The following is an 18,377-nucleotide window of genomic DNA, read 5'->3' as shown; positions in this document are numbered from 1 at the left end:
TGCTTACCTCTACTTAAAGTTTTGGTTTTCCTTTGGTTTTTACCAAAATATCAACATATCTTCTAAAATGAAATAAATTGGTTTTAAAAAAACTGTTTGGAAAAGAATAAGTCAATTCCATTTCTATTGTGAATAAAATTGTCCCAAAGGGGTTAAAAATTGGGAATCACCATTGTGATAGAAAAGAAATTCTGCTTTAAAAAACAAATGAGAGAAGAAGAATTTATATGAAAGATCTGTCAAACAGGAGAGAAGAAAAGTGATACCTGTACTTACTGTCGTTGGATCCCATGCTAATGAGCTCATCAGAATCAACATTATGAACTATGGCTGCTTTGTATCCTGCTCTCTGTGCATTTAAAACCTGCAAGTCAGAAAACAGTTATGATATGAAGAAGAAAGTGCTTTGTCACAAAGTCCCTCAGCTTCAACAAACATAAGTCAACAAGTCTATACCATATTCTGGGGCTTCTTTTATCTATAACTAGTAGCCCGGTGCATGAAATTCATGCACATTAAAAGGGAATTAATTAGCGGAAATATTTTAATATTGTTATTTGCCCTTTCTCTATTATATAGTGGTTCTCAACCTTCTGGCCCTTTAAATACAGTTCCTCATGTTGTGACCCAACCATAAAATTATTTTCGTTGCTACTTCATAACTGTAATGTTGCTATTGTTATGAATCGTAATGTAAATATCTGATATGCAGGATGGTCTTAGGCGACCCCTGTGAAAGGGTCGTTCGACCGCCAAAGGGGTCGCGAACCCACAGGTTGAGAACCACTGCTATAATAGAAATGTGAGAGGTGAAAGGAAATTAATAAAATGTATATGAAAATAATATATAAATTAATAAACAGTAACAAAAGGATATAACAACAACAGAGGCATGATATAAAAACGACAAAAACATGATATAAATACAATAGTGATGCAAACAATGACTGATAAAGTGATTAAACTTATTCTAATATCTCTCTTACACCACATTAAGAGTGAAAACACTTTCAGAGTGCTTGACTAATTTCCCCAGTGCTGAAGTATTTAGAACTTTAACTTTAACGTAGCATGCTCTTTGAACTCGAGAGAAAGCAACATATAACTGACCATGTGCGAAAACGGGTTCAGGTAGGAATGTGCCTACTCTGTCTAGAGTTTGTCCTTGTGATTTATTAATAGTCATCACAAATGCTGGCATCACGGGAAACTGTCTTTGAATCAATTTAAATGGGAGACCAGTGTCAGATGGGGACAAATCAATTCTTGGAATCAGAATAACCTCTCCCTCTGCAGATCCTGTTAATACTTCAGCTTTGATAATGTTAGGTTGTAATCTTTTGATAATAAATCTGGTACCATTACAAAGACCCCATTTACTATTAAGATTTCTCAATAGCATGATGATTGCACCCACTTTCAATTTTAATTTATGACACGGCATTCCCAAAGGAGTAATACTATTAAGAAATTTGATGGGAAAATTTTCCTTTTCAGCATCATCTGTGGAATCAATGAAATCATCACTCAAATATGTGTGAAAATCTCCATCAAGTATATCCAAAATTTCTTCATTTACTTTTTGAACGTGCTCATTTTTTGGACAAAGAATTGCACGTTTAGATATATTTTTAATATTATCTATAGATACAGTATTTCCAAAGGTAGCTTTAATAATAGATCCATTAGAAATCATTTCACAGGGGATTTCAATAATATCCATTCCTAAATGAAAACTGCTATCAAGTTTGCCATCTCCAAGTTTTACTAACCATTCACTATAAGCAGAATCCTCTGATCTCATATTTGTTGTAAGAGACAACTTTCTGAAACATCCCCAAACGTTGCAGTACTTTAAACTCGTTTGTACTATGGCCGGTCACATAGCATGCGGTACAATACTAAGACATTGTCGAAAATCCCCTCCAAGAAGGAGAACTTTCCCACCAAATACAACATTCAAATTTCTCTTAGTAATCTGTCTATGGTGTTTATAGCATGATTGGATGCCATGGTGCATTCATCAATAATGAGAAGTTGGGCCTTTTTAATAGCTTTAGCAACTTCACTGTTTATATCGAGTCTAGAAATTGAAGTTTCATTTAATGGAATTGTTAATTTATATTGGGAATGAAAGGTTCTTCCACTGAGAAGTAAATTTGCAGCAGTTCCTGTAGACGCTGTGGGTAAAACAGTACTACCACGACCTCTAATATAATGTATTAAAGCTTTATAAAGATATGCCTCCATGCTCCGAGGGCCGGTTCCTGCCTCAAACCTTGCCCTACCGGGAAACAGCTCAGGGAGGGCGCAGCCCTTGGCAATGCGACCCAGGACTCAGTGAGGCCACGCTCTGGCTGCCTCAAACCTCACCCTTACCGGAAACAGCTCAGGGAGGGCGCAGCTGTGGCTAAGAGGACCCAGAACTCAGTGAGTCCACGCTCCAAGGGTGAGTTCCTGCCTGAAACCTCATCGCACTCGCGGGAAACAGCTCGGGGAGTGTGCAGCCATTTCCAAGACAACCCCTGCAGGACTGACTTCCTTCTGGTTGGTCGAGCCTCGGTCGTGATGTTACACCCAGGGTTTTTATATAAATAGATCATAAAAGCATAATATGCTAATTAGACCGGATAGCTGAATGACCTTCCAGACGTCATTCTGATGAACCTGTGGTGGTGGGGGGCCAAGGCAGAGGCGGTTAGGGGTGATCAGGCAGGCAGGCGAGCAGTTAGGGGCAATCAGGCAGGCAGGCAGAGTGGTTAGGGGAAATCAGGCAGGCAGGCGAGGAGATAGGGGCAATCAGGCAGTTAGGCAAATGAGTGGTTAGGGGCAATCAGGCAGACAGGCAGAGGCGGTTAGGGGCGATCAGTCAGGGAGGCGAGCAGTTAGGGGCAATTAGATAGGCAGGCAGAAGCGTTAGGGGCAATCAGGCACGCAGGCAGAGGGGTTGGGGCGATCAGGCAGGCAGGCAGAGGGGTTAGGCGTGATCAGGCAGGCAGGCAAGTGACCTGTTAGGAGCCAGCAGTCCTGAATTGCAAGAGAGTGCAGGCTGGGCTGAGGGACCCCCCATGCATGAATTTCGTGCACCAGGCCTCTAATATATATATATATATATATATATATATATATATATATATATGACAGATCTCAAGTGTGTTCTTGAAACATAAATGGATCTTCTACAATTGATTATCAAGGACTTCTTTAGATATCTTTTTTATTTCACCAGAGCATTAAGTAAAATGAGAAGCAAATAAAGGATAGGGATACAAGCTAAAATACTAAAAGGATCCAAAGCAATAAACCCATCCAGCTCTAAAGAGATAGAGATTTGCTGTGATCAAGCTGGGGTCATCGGCCCTTGGGAATTCAAATCTGCCTCCACCACTTATTAGTGGGATAAACTTGAGCAAATTATTTTTCTGCCTTATTTCTCAGTTTGCCCAATTTTAAAATGAGGATGACAATAATATTTTTCTCATGTAAAATATTAAAATGGTGAGTACTATGCCTAACACACAGAAGTCAAACAAAAGCTATTTTTATTAGCTTCATCAACCATGTTTTTTAAAATTCATTTCTAAAACTTTCAAAGAATGAAAAATAATCCAGCCTAAAGTTGCTTACTTTGGTTCTATCTAGCTATTTAATCTTTCCTAAAGCTAGTCTCTAAAAGAGTAACTTTTTCATCATAAGAATATGGCTAGATATATGACAAAATTTTACCTGAAAGATCTAAAAAGTAACCAAACATATTACTACACTTCACTTTAAAAATAAAAATGTCAAACAAAATAAACCCAAATCTAAGCTACTTAATATATAACCTTTGGACCATTGGTTAAAAAAAAAGAAAGAATCAGATCATTATTTGCATTTTGGCTAAATAAAATAAAAATTGGGTAGTCAATATACAGAAACATACACACATACATATATACACATTACATATCTATATCTATATCTATATATATAAAAAGAAGTAATATGCAAATGAGGTCAAGACTCCATCACGGTCACAACCAGCTCAGGAGGAGGGGCCGGGCTCCGCCCGAGCCTGAGAGATCAACACAGAGGGGCACCTGCTCTGAGCCTCTGCGGCTCAGCTGGGGGCAGGCCCCCAGTGGAGACACACACACACACACACACACACACACACACACACGGGGGGGGGGGGGGGGCTGCTACAAGCTCCATGGCCACACTGCAGCTTAGGCCCGCTCTCCCCAGGGAATGGGCCTAAGCCGTCAGTAGGACATCCCTGAGGGCTCGTGGACTGTGAGAGGGGGCAGGCTTGGTTGAGGGACCCCCCCCCCCCCACCCCCCAGTGCACAAATTTTGTGCACCAGGCCTCTAATTTTATATATATATATATATATATATATATATATATATATGTAATTTTGAAACCTTGAACGCTATATATATAGTTTTGGATACTTAACATAGTAGGAAACTTTTGAAATATATCACCTTATGATCATGCATAGTGATGAGTCTCTCAAAATGTTTCTTTATAATACTTATATTTCTAAAGAACAGGGAAATTAATTTTTTTAAAAAGTTCCAGAAGGTCTACTATTAGTTCTGTTTTAGCTATCAGCATTATAATGATTCAAAACTCTACTGTAATTCAATAACAATAAAACCTGAATCAAGTTCCAAAGAATAAGGGAAACGCTCAAAGACTCAGGTTCCCAAGAGTAAAGGAAAAGCCAAGTATGAGACAGACTCTGGATTTTAATGCTAGGAAAGGAGTGAGGCTCATGGACTCAACCCCAATCAGGCAAGTTGGCTTTGCACAGGTAAAATTCTCTTCTACAATTACAATCCTTGACTTCTCTAAAACTACCCCACACATGCAAATTGGGTTTCTGAAAAAGACAATAATGTGGATTAATCAGAATAATTTTATCCTATCACTGAGAAAAACTAAACTGTCAAGATAAGAGTTCCTCAAAAAATTAATATTGTTCATTTTTACAGCCTCTATTGCATCTAAGAAATAGCCCGACACAGAGTAGGAACTCATTAAATATTACTTGAATGAATAAGTGTATAAAATATGTGCTCAAAGTAATAGCTAACATTATAATATTACAAACACAAGAGAGAAAGTTAGGCATAGATTTTTTAAAAAAAAAAATAAAATAACATAAATAGTTGACCAACACAGTACCTACTGTTCTAATGTTAGGAAGAATGGCAAGAAAATCAACCTGTCAACAAAACTGTTATAAGGAATGTTTTGTGGTCATGCAAGAAAAGTCAATGATCAAGAAAGTAAGTTTACTATTTTTTGTCAGTGTGTACATGTAATATTTTTAAGTGGGCTTTGTTATCCAAATAAAATTGAGACAATGCCAGCCCCACAGCTTCTTCCCCATAGATATTACTGCTTTTCAAAGGGTGGGGAAAATCTTCTTTAAAATGTTATAATTTCTATTATTTATTGTTGGGGGCCAGATGTAAGCTGGCAAGGTCCTTGCACCTGAAGGGGCTAGCAAGGCTGGGACCCTTACCCACAGTTTTTCCAGACTTGTTTGGATGGCGATTATCAGTAGAATGAGAACAGCCTTTCATGGCTTACCAAGAAGTCTGTAACTATTTACTAGATACGCTGTACTGAGAACTTGTCCTTCTGCTGTGTCTCTCCCTTAGAGATTAAGAGGAACAAAGAATACATTCCTCTTGACAGACCTCCTATTCAGTGTGTTGTGGATAAATAGGATTGTGTGGCTAATAAAGTTGCTGTAGTTCCTGCAGAGGGGCAGTCCTCCCGATCCCGCTTTCCTGTCTTTCTTTTTTTTCTCAATTCCCACCTCCCTGCCTCATCCGGCTCAACCTGTCAGGCTGGCCCTGACAATTTATTCATTAAACTACCATAGCAGTACAGACTTCATTTAGCTTTTATTTAAACAAAAGTATACTTTGTTGGGGGTGTTATTAGTTTATCTACTGCTTTAATGTGACTTGCCAAAAAGCTAAGTCACTAAGGAGAAGTATTTCCTTCACACATCCAAAAAACTTTTCCCAAAGATATACAATTTAAGAAATATAAAATTTATATCAAAGCTGTTCTCCAATATAAAACAAGTTTATGTTTCTTTTTAAAGCCAACTAATGCACATAGTCATTGAAATATCCCCTGCAGATAAGCAGGAACTTCTGTATACAAAACAGAGCAAAAGCCAAGAAGAAGAGTACTAAAATATTGTGGTAGATTTTATAAAAATTTAGAGGAGAAAAGGCTGTCAAATGAAATATCTATGGCAGATTTTATGGAACCCGAATTACACTTTAACAGAGATAGGAAATTTGGGTTAATAATGAAAAGAGTTTGGGGAAATTTCTCATATGGGAGACAGAGAGAAATAACAAGTCAAAAGGCAAGACCTAGCAAGGCACACTAAAAACAAAACAAAAAATAAAAAAACACAATGTGTGACCTTACTAATAAGTAAAGACAAGTGTTACTGAAAGGAAGAATACCAGAGGAGTTAAAAGTATAGATACTAGATTACCTGGATTCAAATTCTGAATCTATCATCGTTTATCAAGCTGGATAAACGTTGGCAAGTAATTTAACTTGTATAAAGTAAGCATAAACCCAACTTAAACAGTTGTTCTGAGGATAAACGACTTAATATACGTACACTTCAAATAGTGCTTAGTGCCTGGCACATAGTAAATAGTGCTAGTTATTATTGTTGTCATTGTTATTGGTTTTTATTGCTGCTGTTGGTCAGAGGAGAGGAGAGGTAGCGAAAAGGGGTCAAGTTGTACAGTTTCTTTAAAGGCGCTCAGAAAAGCAGAGGTGGGGCCTCCTCTGTCTAGGGTTCACAATATGCACTTGAATCAGGGCGTGACATGATTAAAGCAATGCTTAGAACAATCTGGTAGTGCTTGGATTGACCTGGGGAGAAGAGACTGAAGATTTGGAAGTTGTGATAAGGCATCCCATTTTTGAACCTAGAAAACTTGGGGATTGCACTCAGCCAAAATGGGAAAGCTGGGAAACAGTTTATATTCATACTAGAGGCCTAATGCACGAAATTAATGCATGGGGGGTGGGGGGAGGTTCCCCCCTGCCCAGCCTGTACCCTCTCCAATCCGGGACCCCTCAGGAGGTGTCCGACTCCCTGTGGAATTGGGCCTAAACTGCCAGTTGGACATCCCTCTCAAAATCTGGGACTGCTGGCTCCTAATCGTTCACCTGCCTGCCTGCCTGATCGCCCTAACTGCTCTTCCCTGCCAGCCTGATCCCCCTAACTGCTCTCCCCTGCTGGCCTTATCTTCCTAACTGCTTTCCCCTGCTGGCCTGATCCCCCTAACTGCTCTCCCCCTATTGGGCTGATCCCCTAATTGCTCTCCCCTGCTGGTCTTATCTCCCTAACTGCTCTCCCGGCCGGCCTGATCCCCCCTAACCACCTCTGCCTTGGCCCCGCCACCATGGCTTTGTCCGGAAGGATGTCTGGAAGATCATTTGGAAGATGTTCGGTCTAATTAGCATGTTACCCTTTTATTAGTATAGCCATTTCCTAGGTAGGTAAAATTTGACAGATAGGGATTTGAGATAAAAATTTAGACATTTTGCCGAAACCGGTTTGGCTCGGTGGATAGAGCATCGGCCTGCGGACTGAAAGGTCCCAGGTTTGATTCCGGTCAAGGGCATGTACCTGGGTTGCGGGCACAACCCCAGTGGGAGATGTGCAGGAGGCAGCTGATCGGTGTTTCTCTCTCATCGATGTTTCTAACTCTCTATCTCTCTCCCTTCCTCTCTGTAAAAAAATCAATAAAATATATTTTAAAAAAAAAATTTAGACATTACAGTAAATTAAATCATTTATTCCTTCAACAAATATTTGGAAAAATATAGCCATCTGGGTTTTTTTTGTTTAAGGAGTCATTTTATTAATAACCCAGTATGGTTTACTTAGGATTAAAACACAAATTATAATGTAACAGTTACTATGGGCCTTATATAATGAAAAATAAGCACAACACATTTTATTTTATATTTTTTACAATATCTTTTTTACTACTAGAAGCCCAGTGCACGAAATTAGTGCACTTGGGGGGGGGGGGGTCACTCAGCTCGGCCTGCACCCTCTCGCAGTCCGGCACCCCTCGGGGGATGTCTGCCAGCTGGCTTAGGCCCGATCCCCCTGGGGGACATCCCTCTTAAAATGCAAATGAAACTTCTAGAGAAGAAATATACTATAGAAACAAAAGTTCACTAGATGAGCTTAACGAAAGATGAGTCAATGTAGAAGAAAAGGTCAGTGAATCTGAAGACAAAGCAATAAAAATTATCTAACCTGAAATACAGAAATAGAAAGGTGATAGAAAAGGGATCAAGAACTACTGCAAGTTAAAGGAGACAGGACAACTAATTCAACATGTGATCCATGATTGGATTCTGAAATGGTTAAAGACAAGACAGCTATATAAGACAATTTGAGGGCAATTAAGAAATTTAAACATATATTCTATGTTATAGATAGAATATACTATATAAAACAGTATATATACATATATACAGAGAAATACTCTATATTATTTACATATATAACTTATCAATATTAAATTTTTTAAGTGTGGTAACTATTTCACAGATATGTAGGAGAATGCTACTATGGGAAGGAGAAAGTCATAATACAAAAAATGGGGCTATTTTACTAAAAATGGTAACTTCAACAGGATATGCTATGTTTTCATTTGTGTTATATAAATCACAAGTTTTTGTGTTGAGAGCATTATCTTTTTAATACCCATCTGGGAACTCTGACAACCAGATACATTTTAATCAAGCCAACATCAGGTAATTAACTTTAAATGTAATAATTTTCAACTGTCACGGTTCATTAATAAAATAACATAATGTGAACTCATTTCACCATTTCTCAAAAACATAAAAGTATAATCCTGCTTCATCTAATCTCATAAAAGAGAAACATGCAAATTGACCATACCTTTGCTACGCCCCAAGCCACGCCCACCAGAAAATCACAGCGACTATATGAAAACAACCCAACCAAGATGGCGGCCAGCAGCCACGGAGCTGGAGCAAGCAGGAGGCTTGGTTGCCCCGGCGATGGAGGAAGCCAAGCTTCCTGCCTGCCCTGGCCGGCTGCGGCCTCTGCTAAAGGCAACAAAGTTTCAATTATAGAAGATAAATAAATCCCAGATACCTGCTTCCAGCTAGCCTCCACTGGGAGCTTGGGTGGCTGGGGGCCATGGCCAGCCTGCAAACAGCCATCAGCCCCTCACCCAGGCTGGCCAGGCACCCCAGGGGGGACCCCCACCATGAAGGGGCTGTGGCCAGCCTGCAAACAGCTATCAGCCCCTCACCGAGGCTGGCCACACCCTCAAGGGGTGAGGGTCCCTGCTGGAGGGCTTGACCAGCATGCAAACAGCCCTCAGCCCCTCATTCAGGCTGGCCAGGCACCCCAGCAAGGACCCCCACCCTGAAGGGGCTGTGGCCAGAATGCAAACGGTCATCAGCCACACACCCAGGCTGGCCAGGCACCCCAGCGGGACCCCCAACCTGATCCGGAACACCCTAAGGGCAAACCAGCCAGCCCCCACCCATGCACCAGGCATATAGTAAAAGGGTAATATGCAAATTGACCCTAACAGCAAAACGACTGGGAATGATGGGTCACTATGACACACACTGACCACTAGGGGGCAGACGCTCAATGCAGGAGCTGCCCCCTGGTGGTCAGTGCGCTCCCACAGGGGGAGCTCTGTTCAGCCACAAGCCAGGCTGACGGCTGCCAGCACAGCAGTGATGGTGGGAGCCTCTCCCGCCTACTCAGCAGCACTAAGGATGTCCGACTGCACCTTAGGCCTGGTCTCCACTGGAAAGTGGACATCCCCCGAGAGCTCCTGGGCTTCCAGAGGGATGTCTGACTGCCAGCGTAGGCCCCATCCCCTGGGGAACGGGCCTAAGCCAGCAGGTGGACATCCCCCGAGGGGTCCCAGACTGCGAGAGGGAACAGGCTGGGCTGAGGGACCCCCCAATGAACAAATTTTTGTGCACCGGGCCTCTAGTGTAAAGATAAATATAAATCAATGCTAGAAAACTAATTTTGTAATAATTTATGAATTATTACCTTAAAATATAAAAGATCATTTTATCACACTTTTTTGGTAAAAACATTAATTTTAGGAAAACTAAGCCTATTATCACCTTGAAAAACAGAGATCTCATAACATTTAGAGCATTTTGAAAACCACATTTTATGTTCCTTACGAAAAGGAACTACCTTATTTATTTTATTTTATTTTTTTAAATTGTTTTATTGATTAAAGTGTTACAAAGAGTATTACATATGTCTCCTTTATTTTTTTTTCCTCCCTTGACAATTCCCTGGCCTCCCCTACGTCCCAGTGTCTTATGTCCATTGGTTATGCTTGTATGCATGCATACAAGTCCTTCGGTTGGTCTCTTACACCCCCCCTTTTCCTGCCCCCCAAACCCTCCCCGCCTTCCCGCTGTAGTTTGACAGTCTGTTCAAGGCTGCTCTGCCTCTGTATCTACTTTTGTTCGTAAGTTTATAGTGGTCTTTATTATCCATAAATTAGTGAGATCATGTGGTATTTTCCTTCATTGACTGGCTTATTTCACTTAGCATAATGCTCTCTAGTTCCATCCATGCTGTTGCAAATGGTAAGAAGTCCTTCTTTTTTACAGCAGCATAGTATTCCATTGTGTAGATGCACCACGGCTTTCTAATCCATTCATCTACTGATGGGCACTTAGGCTGTTTCCAGATCTTAGCTATGGTGAATTGCGCTGCTATGAACATAGGGCTGCATATATCCTTTCTGATTGGTGTTTCTGTTTTCTTGGGATATATTCCTAGGAGTGGGATCACGGGATCAAATGGGAGTTCCACTTTTAGTTTTTTGAGGAAACACCATACTGTCTTCCACAGTGGCTGCACCAGTCTGCATTCCCACCAGCAGTGCACAAGTGTTCCTTTTTCTCCACATCCTCTCCAGCACTTGTCGTTTGTGGATTTGTTGATGATAGCCATTCTGACAGGTGTGAGATGGTACCTCATTGTTGTTTTGATTTGCATCTCTCGGATGATTAGTGACTTTGAGCATGTTTTCATATGTCTCTTGGCTTTCTGAATGTCCTCTTTTGAAAAGTGTCTATTTAGGTCCTTTGCCCATGTTTTGATTGGACTGTTTATCTTCCTTTTGTTAAGTTGTATGAGTTCCCTATAAATGTTGGAGATTAAGCCCTTATCAGTGATAACATTGGCAAATATGTTCTCCCACGCAGTGGGCTTTCTGGTTGTTTTGTTGATGGTTTCTTTTGCTGTGCAGAAGCTTTTTATTTTGATGTAGTCCCATTTGTTATATTTTCTCCTTAGTTTCCATCACCCTAGGAACTGTATCGGTGAAGAAATTGCTTCGGCATATGTCTGAGATTTTGTTGCCTTTGGATTCTGCTATTATTTTTATGGTTTCCCGTCGTACATTTAAGTCCTTTATCCATTTTGAGTTTATTTTTGTGTATGGTGTAAGTTGGTGGTCTAGTTTCATTTTTTTTTTTTTGCATGTATCTGTCCAATTTTCCCAACACCATTTATTGAAGAGACTATCTTGACTCCATTTTATGTTCTTGCCTCCTTTGTCAAATATTAATTGAGCATATTGGTTCGGGTCGATTTCTGGGCTCTCTATTCTATTCCATTGATCTATATGACTGTTCTTGTGCCAGTACCAGGCAGTTTTGAGAACAGTGGCTTTGTAATATAGCTTGATATCTAGTATTGAGATCCCACCTACTTTGTTCTTTCTCAGGATCGCTGCAGCTATTCAGGGTCTATTTTTATTCCAGATGAATTTTTGGAGAGTTCGTTCTAGGGTTGTGAAATATGCCGTTGGTATTTTAATGGGAAGTGCATTGAATTTATAGATTGCTTTGGGTAGTATGGACATTTTAATGATGTTGATTCTACCAATCCAAGAACATGGTATGTTCTTCCATCTGTTTATGTCTTCCTCTATCTCTTTTTTCAACGTCCTGTAGTTTTCTGAGTAGAGGTCTTTTACCTCTTTAGTTAAGTTTATTCCTAGGTATCTTAATTTTTTTGGTGCGATGGTAAATGGGATTGTTTTTTTAGTCTCTCTTTCTGTAAGTTCACTATTGGTGTATAGAATGCCTTATTTTTTTAATTAAATCTTTATTGTTCAAATTATTACAGTTGTTCCTCTTTTTTTCCCTCATAGCTCCCCTCCACCTGGTTCCCACCCCACCCACTGCCCTTACCCCAGCCAACTGTCCTCATCCATAGGTGTACAATTTTTGTCCAGTCTCTTCCCACACCCCCTAGATCCCTTTTCCCCCGAGAATAGTCAGTCCACTCTCTTTCTATGCCCTTGATTCTATTATATTCACCAGTTTATTCTGTTCATCGGATTATTTATTCACTGGATTTTTAGATTCACTTGTTGATAGCTATGTATTTGTTGTTCATAATTTGTATCTTTACCTTTTTCTTCTTCTTCCTCTTCTTAAAGGATACCTTTCAGCATTTCATATAATACTGGTTTGGTGGTGATGAACTCCTTCAGCTTTTTCTTATCTGTGAAGCTCTTTATCTGACCTTCAATTCTGAATGATAGCGTTGCTGGGTAAAGTAATCTTGGTTGTAGGTTCTTGGTATTCATCGCTTTGAATATTTCTTGCCACTCTCTTCTGGACTACATAGTTTCTTTTGAGAAATCAGCTGACAGTCATATGGGTACTCCCTTGTAGGTAACTGTTTTTCTCTTGCTGCTTTTAAGATTCTCTCTTTGTCTTTTGCTCTTGTCATTTTAATTATGATGTGTCTTGGTGTGGTCCTCTTTGGATTCCTTTTGTTTGGGGTTCTGTGTGCCTCCTGGACTTGTTAATCTATTTCTTTCATCAGGTAGGGGAAGTTTTCTGTCATTATTTCTTCAAATAGGTTTTCAATATCTTGCTCTCTCTCTTCTTCTGGCACCCCCATAATTCAGATGTTGATACGCTTGAAGTTGTCCCAGAGGCTCCTTACACTATCTTCATATTTTTGGATTCTTTTTTGTTTTTGTTTTTCTGGTTGGGTGTTTTTTCCTTCTTCGTATTTCAAATCTTTGACTTGATTCTTGCAATCCTCTAGTCTGCTGTAGGAACTCTGTATAATATTCTTTATTTCAGTCAGTGTATGCTTAATTTCTAGTTGGTCCTTTTTCATAACCTCGAGGGTCTCACTAGATTTCTTAAGGGTCTCACTAAACTTATCGGCCGTTTCTAGAAAATTCTTGAAAAACCTTATAAGTGTGGTTTTGAACTCTATATCCAATAGTTTGCTTTCCTCCATTTCTGTCATTTGTGACCTGTTTCTTTGTCTCAGCATTTTTTATGCTTCCTTGTGCTGATAGAGTGGCTTTCTGTGCTAGGTGTCCTATAGGGCCCAGTGGCTCAGCCTCCCCAATTACCTGAGATGGAAACTCTTGGTGCACCCCTTTGTGGGCTGTGTGCACAGTCTTGTTGTAGGCATCACTGGGAGGAATTGACCTCCAGGCCAACTGGCTTTGAGAATTAGCTGTGTCTGCAGTGGGAGAACTTCTGTGCTGAAGACACCCTTCTGAGGCAAGACTTGCTTCAGTGGGGCTTTGGTGCTCACTGAGTCTGCCCCCTGAGTGTGTCCCTTATGGATCTGAGAAGTTGTCATCTGGATGGTCCCACTCTGAACACTGGGTACACTGGCTCTTAGATCTCTAAGGAGGTGCTAATTTAGCCTCTGCCTGAGGCTACCCAGCAGGAGCTATGGAGAGATCTGCAGATTCCTCTTCTTTGTTTGGGGTTTGGAGGTGCCCAGATGGGGGCCAGCTGTGAAGCAATGCAAGCTGCTGTGGGGTCTTGGGCCTTCTTTTGGAAGTTCTGGGTCTCTCTGACCCAGCTGCAGTTTGTTAGGTAATTTTCAGATTTCAAAGGGCCATGCCTTTCATATGCAAACGCCTCTGCACACATCTTGGGTGGGGCGGGGTCTCACAGGGTCAACAGGGCGGAGCAAGTAGCTATGGCTGCTCCTCAGTCCTACCCTAAGAGGCCCACGGCTCAGTGTCCTGGTAATCGCTGCAAGCACCTCTGAGAGAAAGCCGCCCTTGAGTTCCAACCAATGCCAGACAGTCCGGTTTCTCCCCGTATGAATCTGGGTCCCCAGAGACTCGCCCAGAACTAGAGTTCAGAGCAGTCGGGAGCTTGAGACTCCCTCCGGATTGAAAAAGACAACCATGTCCTCAGTTGCCAGCCCTTTCCACATGCGCCTCCGTACCTCTGCACTTTACTTCCGCACCTCCTCTAAGTCTCAGTGTGCTTTTCTCTTTCCTTCTCGTTGTAGAATTTCCACTCCGCCAGCCTTCCTGTGGTTCTAGATGATATCTATTTTGGCTTTTAGTTGTATTTTTGAAGTGGTTGTGCAAGGCAGCAATTTCCAGTGTTTACCTAGGCCGCCATCTTGGTTTCCTCAGGAACTAACTTATTTATATATATCTCAAGCCTAGAAGAATCTCTCTCACATAAATACCTGTTTAATGAAACTAAATCATAACTAAGGTACCTGTCTATCCAGCCCTACCCAGCAATATATATGCCACAAAAAAATAAATTTTCTTTTTATCTGTTGGTTAGTTCCCCCAAACAAGGACACCAAAAATTTTACTTCAGTCATTGTGGATAAAAATTTTACTGAAATATTTTGCATTTCCTCAGTTTTCTAAAGTCAATGGCACCAAATGTAATTTGACTTGGGGATCATGAACATTCTTCACCAGCCCTTAGCCAGTTAGTTTTTCTCCTTAATGTTACACATCAAATATCACTTCCTCTCTCTCTGTGCTTACCACAGGTAGACTACTAGTAGTCATTCCAACCTCACTGTACCCTTGTAAAAAACAAAGAAGTAACCCTATGATTTTTAAACTTAAAAGAAACTAAGTACATAAAAGTTACAAGAAAAAATACATGACTTTAATGATGAAGCTTTTTGACATTTATTATGGTGGTATAAAGGTGTGTTTTCTTCCATTATTTTAGGTGATGTTCTGAGAATATTAAGCATTTAACAAATAACACTTTACAACTGTATACATTTATTTAGGCTTGGAGGTAAGCTGAATTTATTAGTTTCATAAAAAATTTTGTTAAGGCCAGCAAAATCTATATTTGTATGCATAGTTATTTGTTTCAACTATAGCAGAAAACAGAAGCTAGAATTCTTGAAACTTTAAAAATCAATTAAGACTTTAAGTTATGTTTCAGTAGCAGCATTTAAAAGTCAGTCTTTGGTACATGGGAAAGCAATCTTTAAATATATGGGTGGTGAAAATTATGGGTAATAAAATAACTCAATGGACCTTGGTGTACTTCTAAGTAAAAGAAACATTCGTATACCACGGTATCATAAGTATTACAGGAAATTACTGTTTCATAAAACTTTATTATAGTCTGTGTGTTGTGATATATTGGGGCATGAGTAAAAACAAATGTCTTCCTGTGGACTTCAGTCAAAAAGTTTGAAACCCACTCATATAAGGAGTTCTTAATGTTCTGTAGGTTGTCTGCAATCAGAAAAGAGATTGGTACTTTTCCACTTACTGCAACAATAATATTCTGCAACATACCATCACAAAATCAAAGTTATTAGTTTGTAGATCTTTGAATGTGGATGTTTCCAATGACTTTTTAATATTGTATCTGGCACATGATTAGTCCTAAAGATTTAAAACTAAAAATAATCCGTTTTTTCCTCAGTGACAATAAAAATAAATAAATAAACCTTTATATTTCTGATGTTTGTTATTAGTCTGAAGTAAAGATGCTTTTAAAAAAACTTTTACTTTACAATGAGCTATCAATTAAAATAAATACATTAGTTAAAAGCTGCCTAAATGTTTAATATTCAGAATTGCAATTTAAGTTTAACAAAGGAATCCATACAACATTCTCTAGTTCCCTGTGTATATTAAAATGAAGACTCTTAAGTTCACATTTTTTGGACATTTATAGGATTCATGTCCAACCATATCTTAATTATTTCTCATCCTAACACACATTTCAACCCATCCACAACTGTAAATTAAGCTTGATGGAAGAACTTGTTTTGCAGCAAAGGAATTACTCTCTGAACTTGCTATCAGCCTATTGGGAATTTCCAAGTAATGACAAGAACTCATATTGCATTTGAAAAATAACTGATGGAACAATTACAATGAGAATTGTGATGCTCAGCACTACCATGACAGACCTCTTATACGCCTCCCTGCCTATTAATTTTGGTGGTCTAGGCACTGTACTAAAAGTTCAACTCCAAAGCAGCTGAAATAAGTAAAGATATATCCATGCATTTGCTAGGCTACAACCAAGAGAGAGGGAAAGAAAATACATATGGATCAGAAAGAAAAGAATCTACATGAAGAAACAGGAAATGCACTGTACTGCTGAGGTTTGCTCTGACCTCAGCAAAAAACCTTTCTCATCACAAGCTTTTTCAAACACAAGACAGATCAAATGAGTTGCTTTAATAAGCAACCACTTTATGGTACACTTAACATCACTTTATTAAAACATTTGAAATTATTGTAAAAATGTTACAAATAGGAAACTCCTTCATGAAAATCAGATGTTACTACTAGTTTAATATGGTCCATGTATCAATAAAATCTAAAAGGTATTCACCTAATAAAGTCTTTAATTTGGTCTGGTTGAAGTAGTTAACTTTAATTAACATTAATAAGTAGCAGGTGTCTCTTAAGCAGAGTAGTGAGAACTCCAATATTCATTTTACTATCATTTAAATTGTACATACATACATACATACATTATAACTACTTTTTCTGTTTGTGCTATGTTTCAAAACACAAAAAGGTAATTAGTCAAAACGCACCCCCACACACACAGCATAACACAGATACTGGGTGGTTTGGGGGCCTGGCCTCTTCTAGCCATCCTGGCTATACACACTGCATTTGGGCAGTTCTAGCAACTTGAGACAACTGCCAAGATTAAATCCCATTCCAACACCATTCTTTCCTCACATTATTTTCGTATCACTGGAGGCCATGTTGAGAGCAACTACTCCAGAGAAGACAGTATTAGGCTCTAATGACCTTTCATTCTTATTAATAGAAGATCAATGATATCAGCCACCTTTCCCTCTTCCTTTAGATCCCATCTTTCCTTCTTAATTGACCATTCATCATTTATAGGTATCTGAGTAATCTGAATATCCTGATTTTGAAGCAAAAGAATGTGTGGAGAAGAGATATGTAAATAGTTACCTGGCCTGGCTGGCATGGCTCAGTGGTTGAGTGTTGACCTATGAGACCTATGAACCATGAGATCACAGTTCGATTTCTGGTGATCAGGGCACATGCCCAGGTTGCAGGCTAGATCCCCAGTGTGGGGCCTGCAGGAGGCAGCTGATCGATGATTCTCTTGCATCATTGATGTTTCTTTCTCTCCCTCTCCCTTCCTCTCTGAAATCAATAAAAATATACTTAAAATAAATAAATAAATAAAGTTACTGGAATAACATTGCTTCATTGGGTTAGGGTAAAGTATATGTAATTTACTGTTTTTTAGCATTTTTCCTTCCTAATATGTAGCAGGTGTCTCTTAAGCAGAGTAGTGAGAACTCCAATATTCATTTTACTATCATTTAAATTGTACATAAATACATAAATACATACATACATACATTATAACTACTTTTTCTGTTTGTGCTATGTTTCAAAACACAAGAAGGTAATTAGTCAAAACGTACCCACACACACACAGCATATTACTTTCCTGGTTAAAAAGAAAGAAGAATTTTCCTCTGTTGTTTGAATATTGAATAAATTTGTGGATAAAGACACCTAATTATTAAAACACAGATATGTTTATCAATTAAAGGGTGGAAAAAACAAATGAGTAAATTAAGTAACTAGTAGTACAAAGCTGTTTGCACCATATATGGGTAGAAACCATTCAATCCACCAAGTATCCTTGGACACATTCTTTTAGCAGAATCTTTTAAACATAATTCTGAAGTAGATTAATAACAAACGCTATACCTTACTTTGTAGGAATATAGAAAAGAGTAAGAAAAATTAAGTAATGACATTAAATGACTTTTAGATTATTTGGAGAGGCTAATTTCTACTCAGGTCATATCTACTCAGTACTACTAAAATAAAAGTGAAATTCTGGAAATACCATGTAATTTATCAGCCAGGAGGCCTGAGATAGCATAATGAAAGGTAATCCTAGAAAGAAAAACTGAAGGACTATTTTGTAAGAAGAACAAAATTTTGCAAAATAAAAAATTTATTTACTATTATGACTT

At 39.2% G+C, this 18,377-nt stretch overlaps 1 protein-coding gene across 2 annotated transcripts in view; it reads right to left on the bottom strand.

Annotated features, from left to right (window-relative positions):
• The window catches only part of RNF13 (ring finger protein 13), a 171,237-nt gene that overhangs the window by 83,422 nt on the left and 69,438 nt on the right, over nt 1-18,377 (bottom strand). The window contains exon 5 of one of the 2 annotated variants that reach the window (XM_070405956.1): nt 277-364. In XM_070405956.1, the coding sequence (XP_070262057.1) occupies nt 277-364 (88 nt within the window). Of the gene's footprint in view, nt 1-266; nt 365-18,377 lie in introns of both variants that reach the window. The other variant, XM_070405957.1, reaches the window with a different exon arrangement.

The sequence above is a fragment of the Myotis yumanensis genome, unplaced genomic scaffold (assembly GCF_028538775.1).
Source record: "Myotis yumanensis isolate MYYU_CA2020_CCGP unplaced genomic scaffold, mMyoYum1.0.hap1 SCAF_2, whole genome shotgun sequence".
Taxonomy (NCBI): Eukaryota; Metazoa; Chordata; class Mammalia; order Chiroptera; family Vespertilionidae; genus Myotis; species Myotis yumanensis.
Note: the sequence above shows the minus strand (reverse complement) of the source record. Positions and strands in the feature narration are given on the sequence as shown.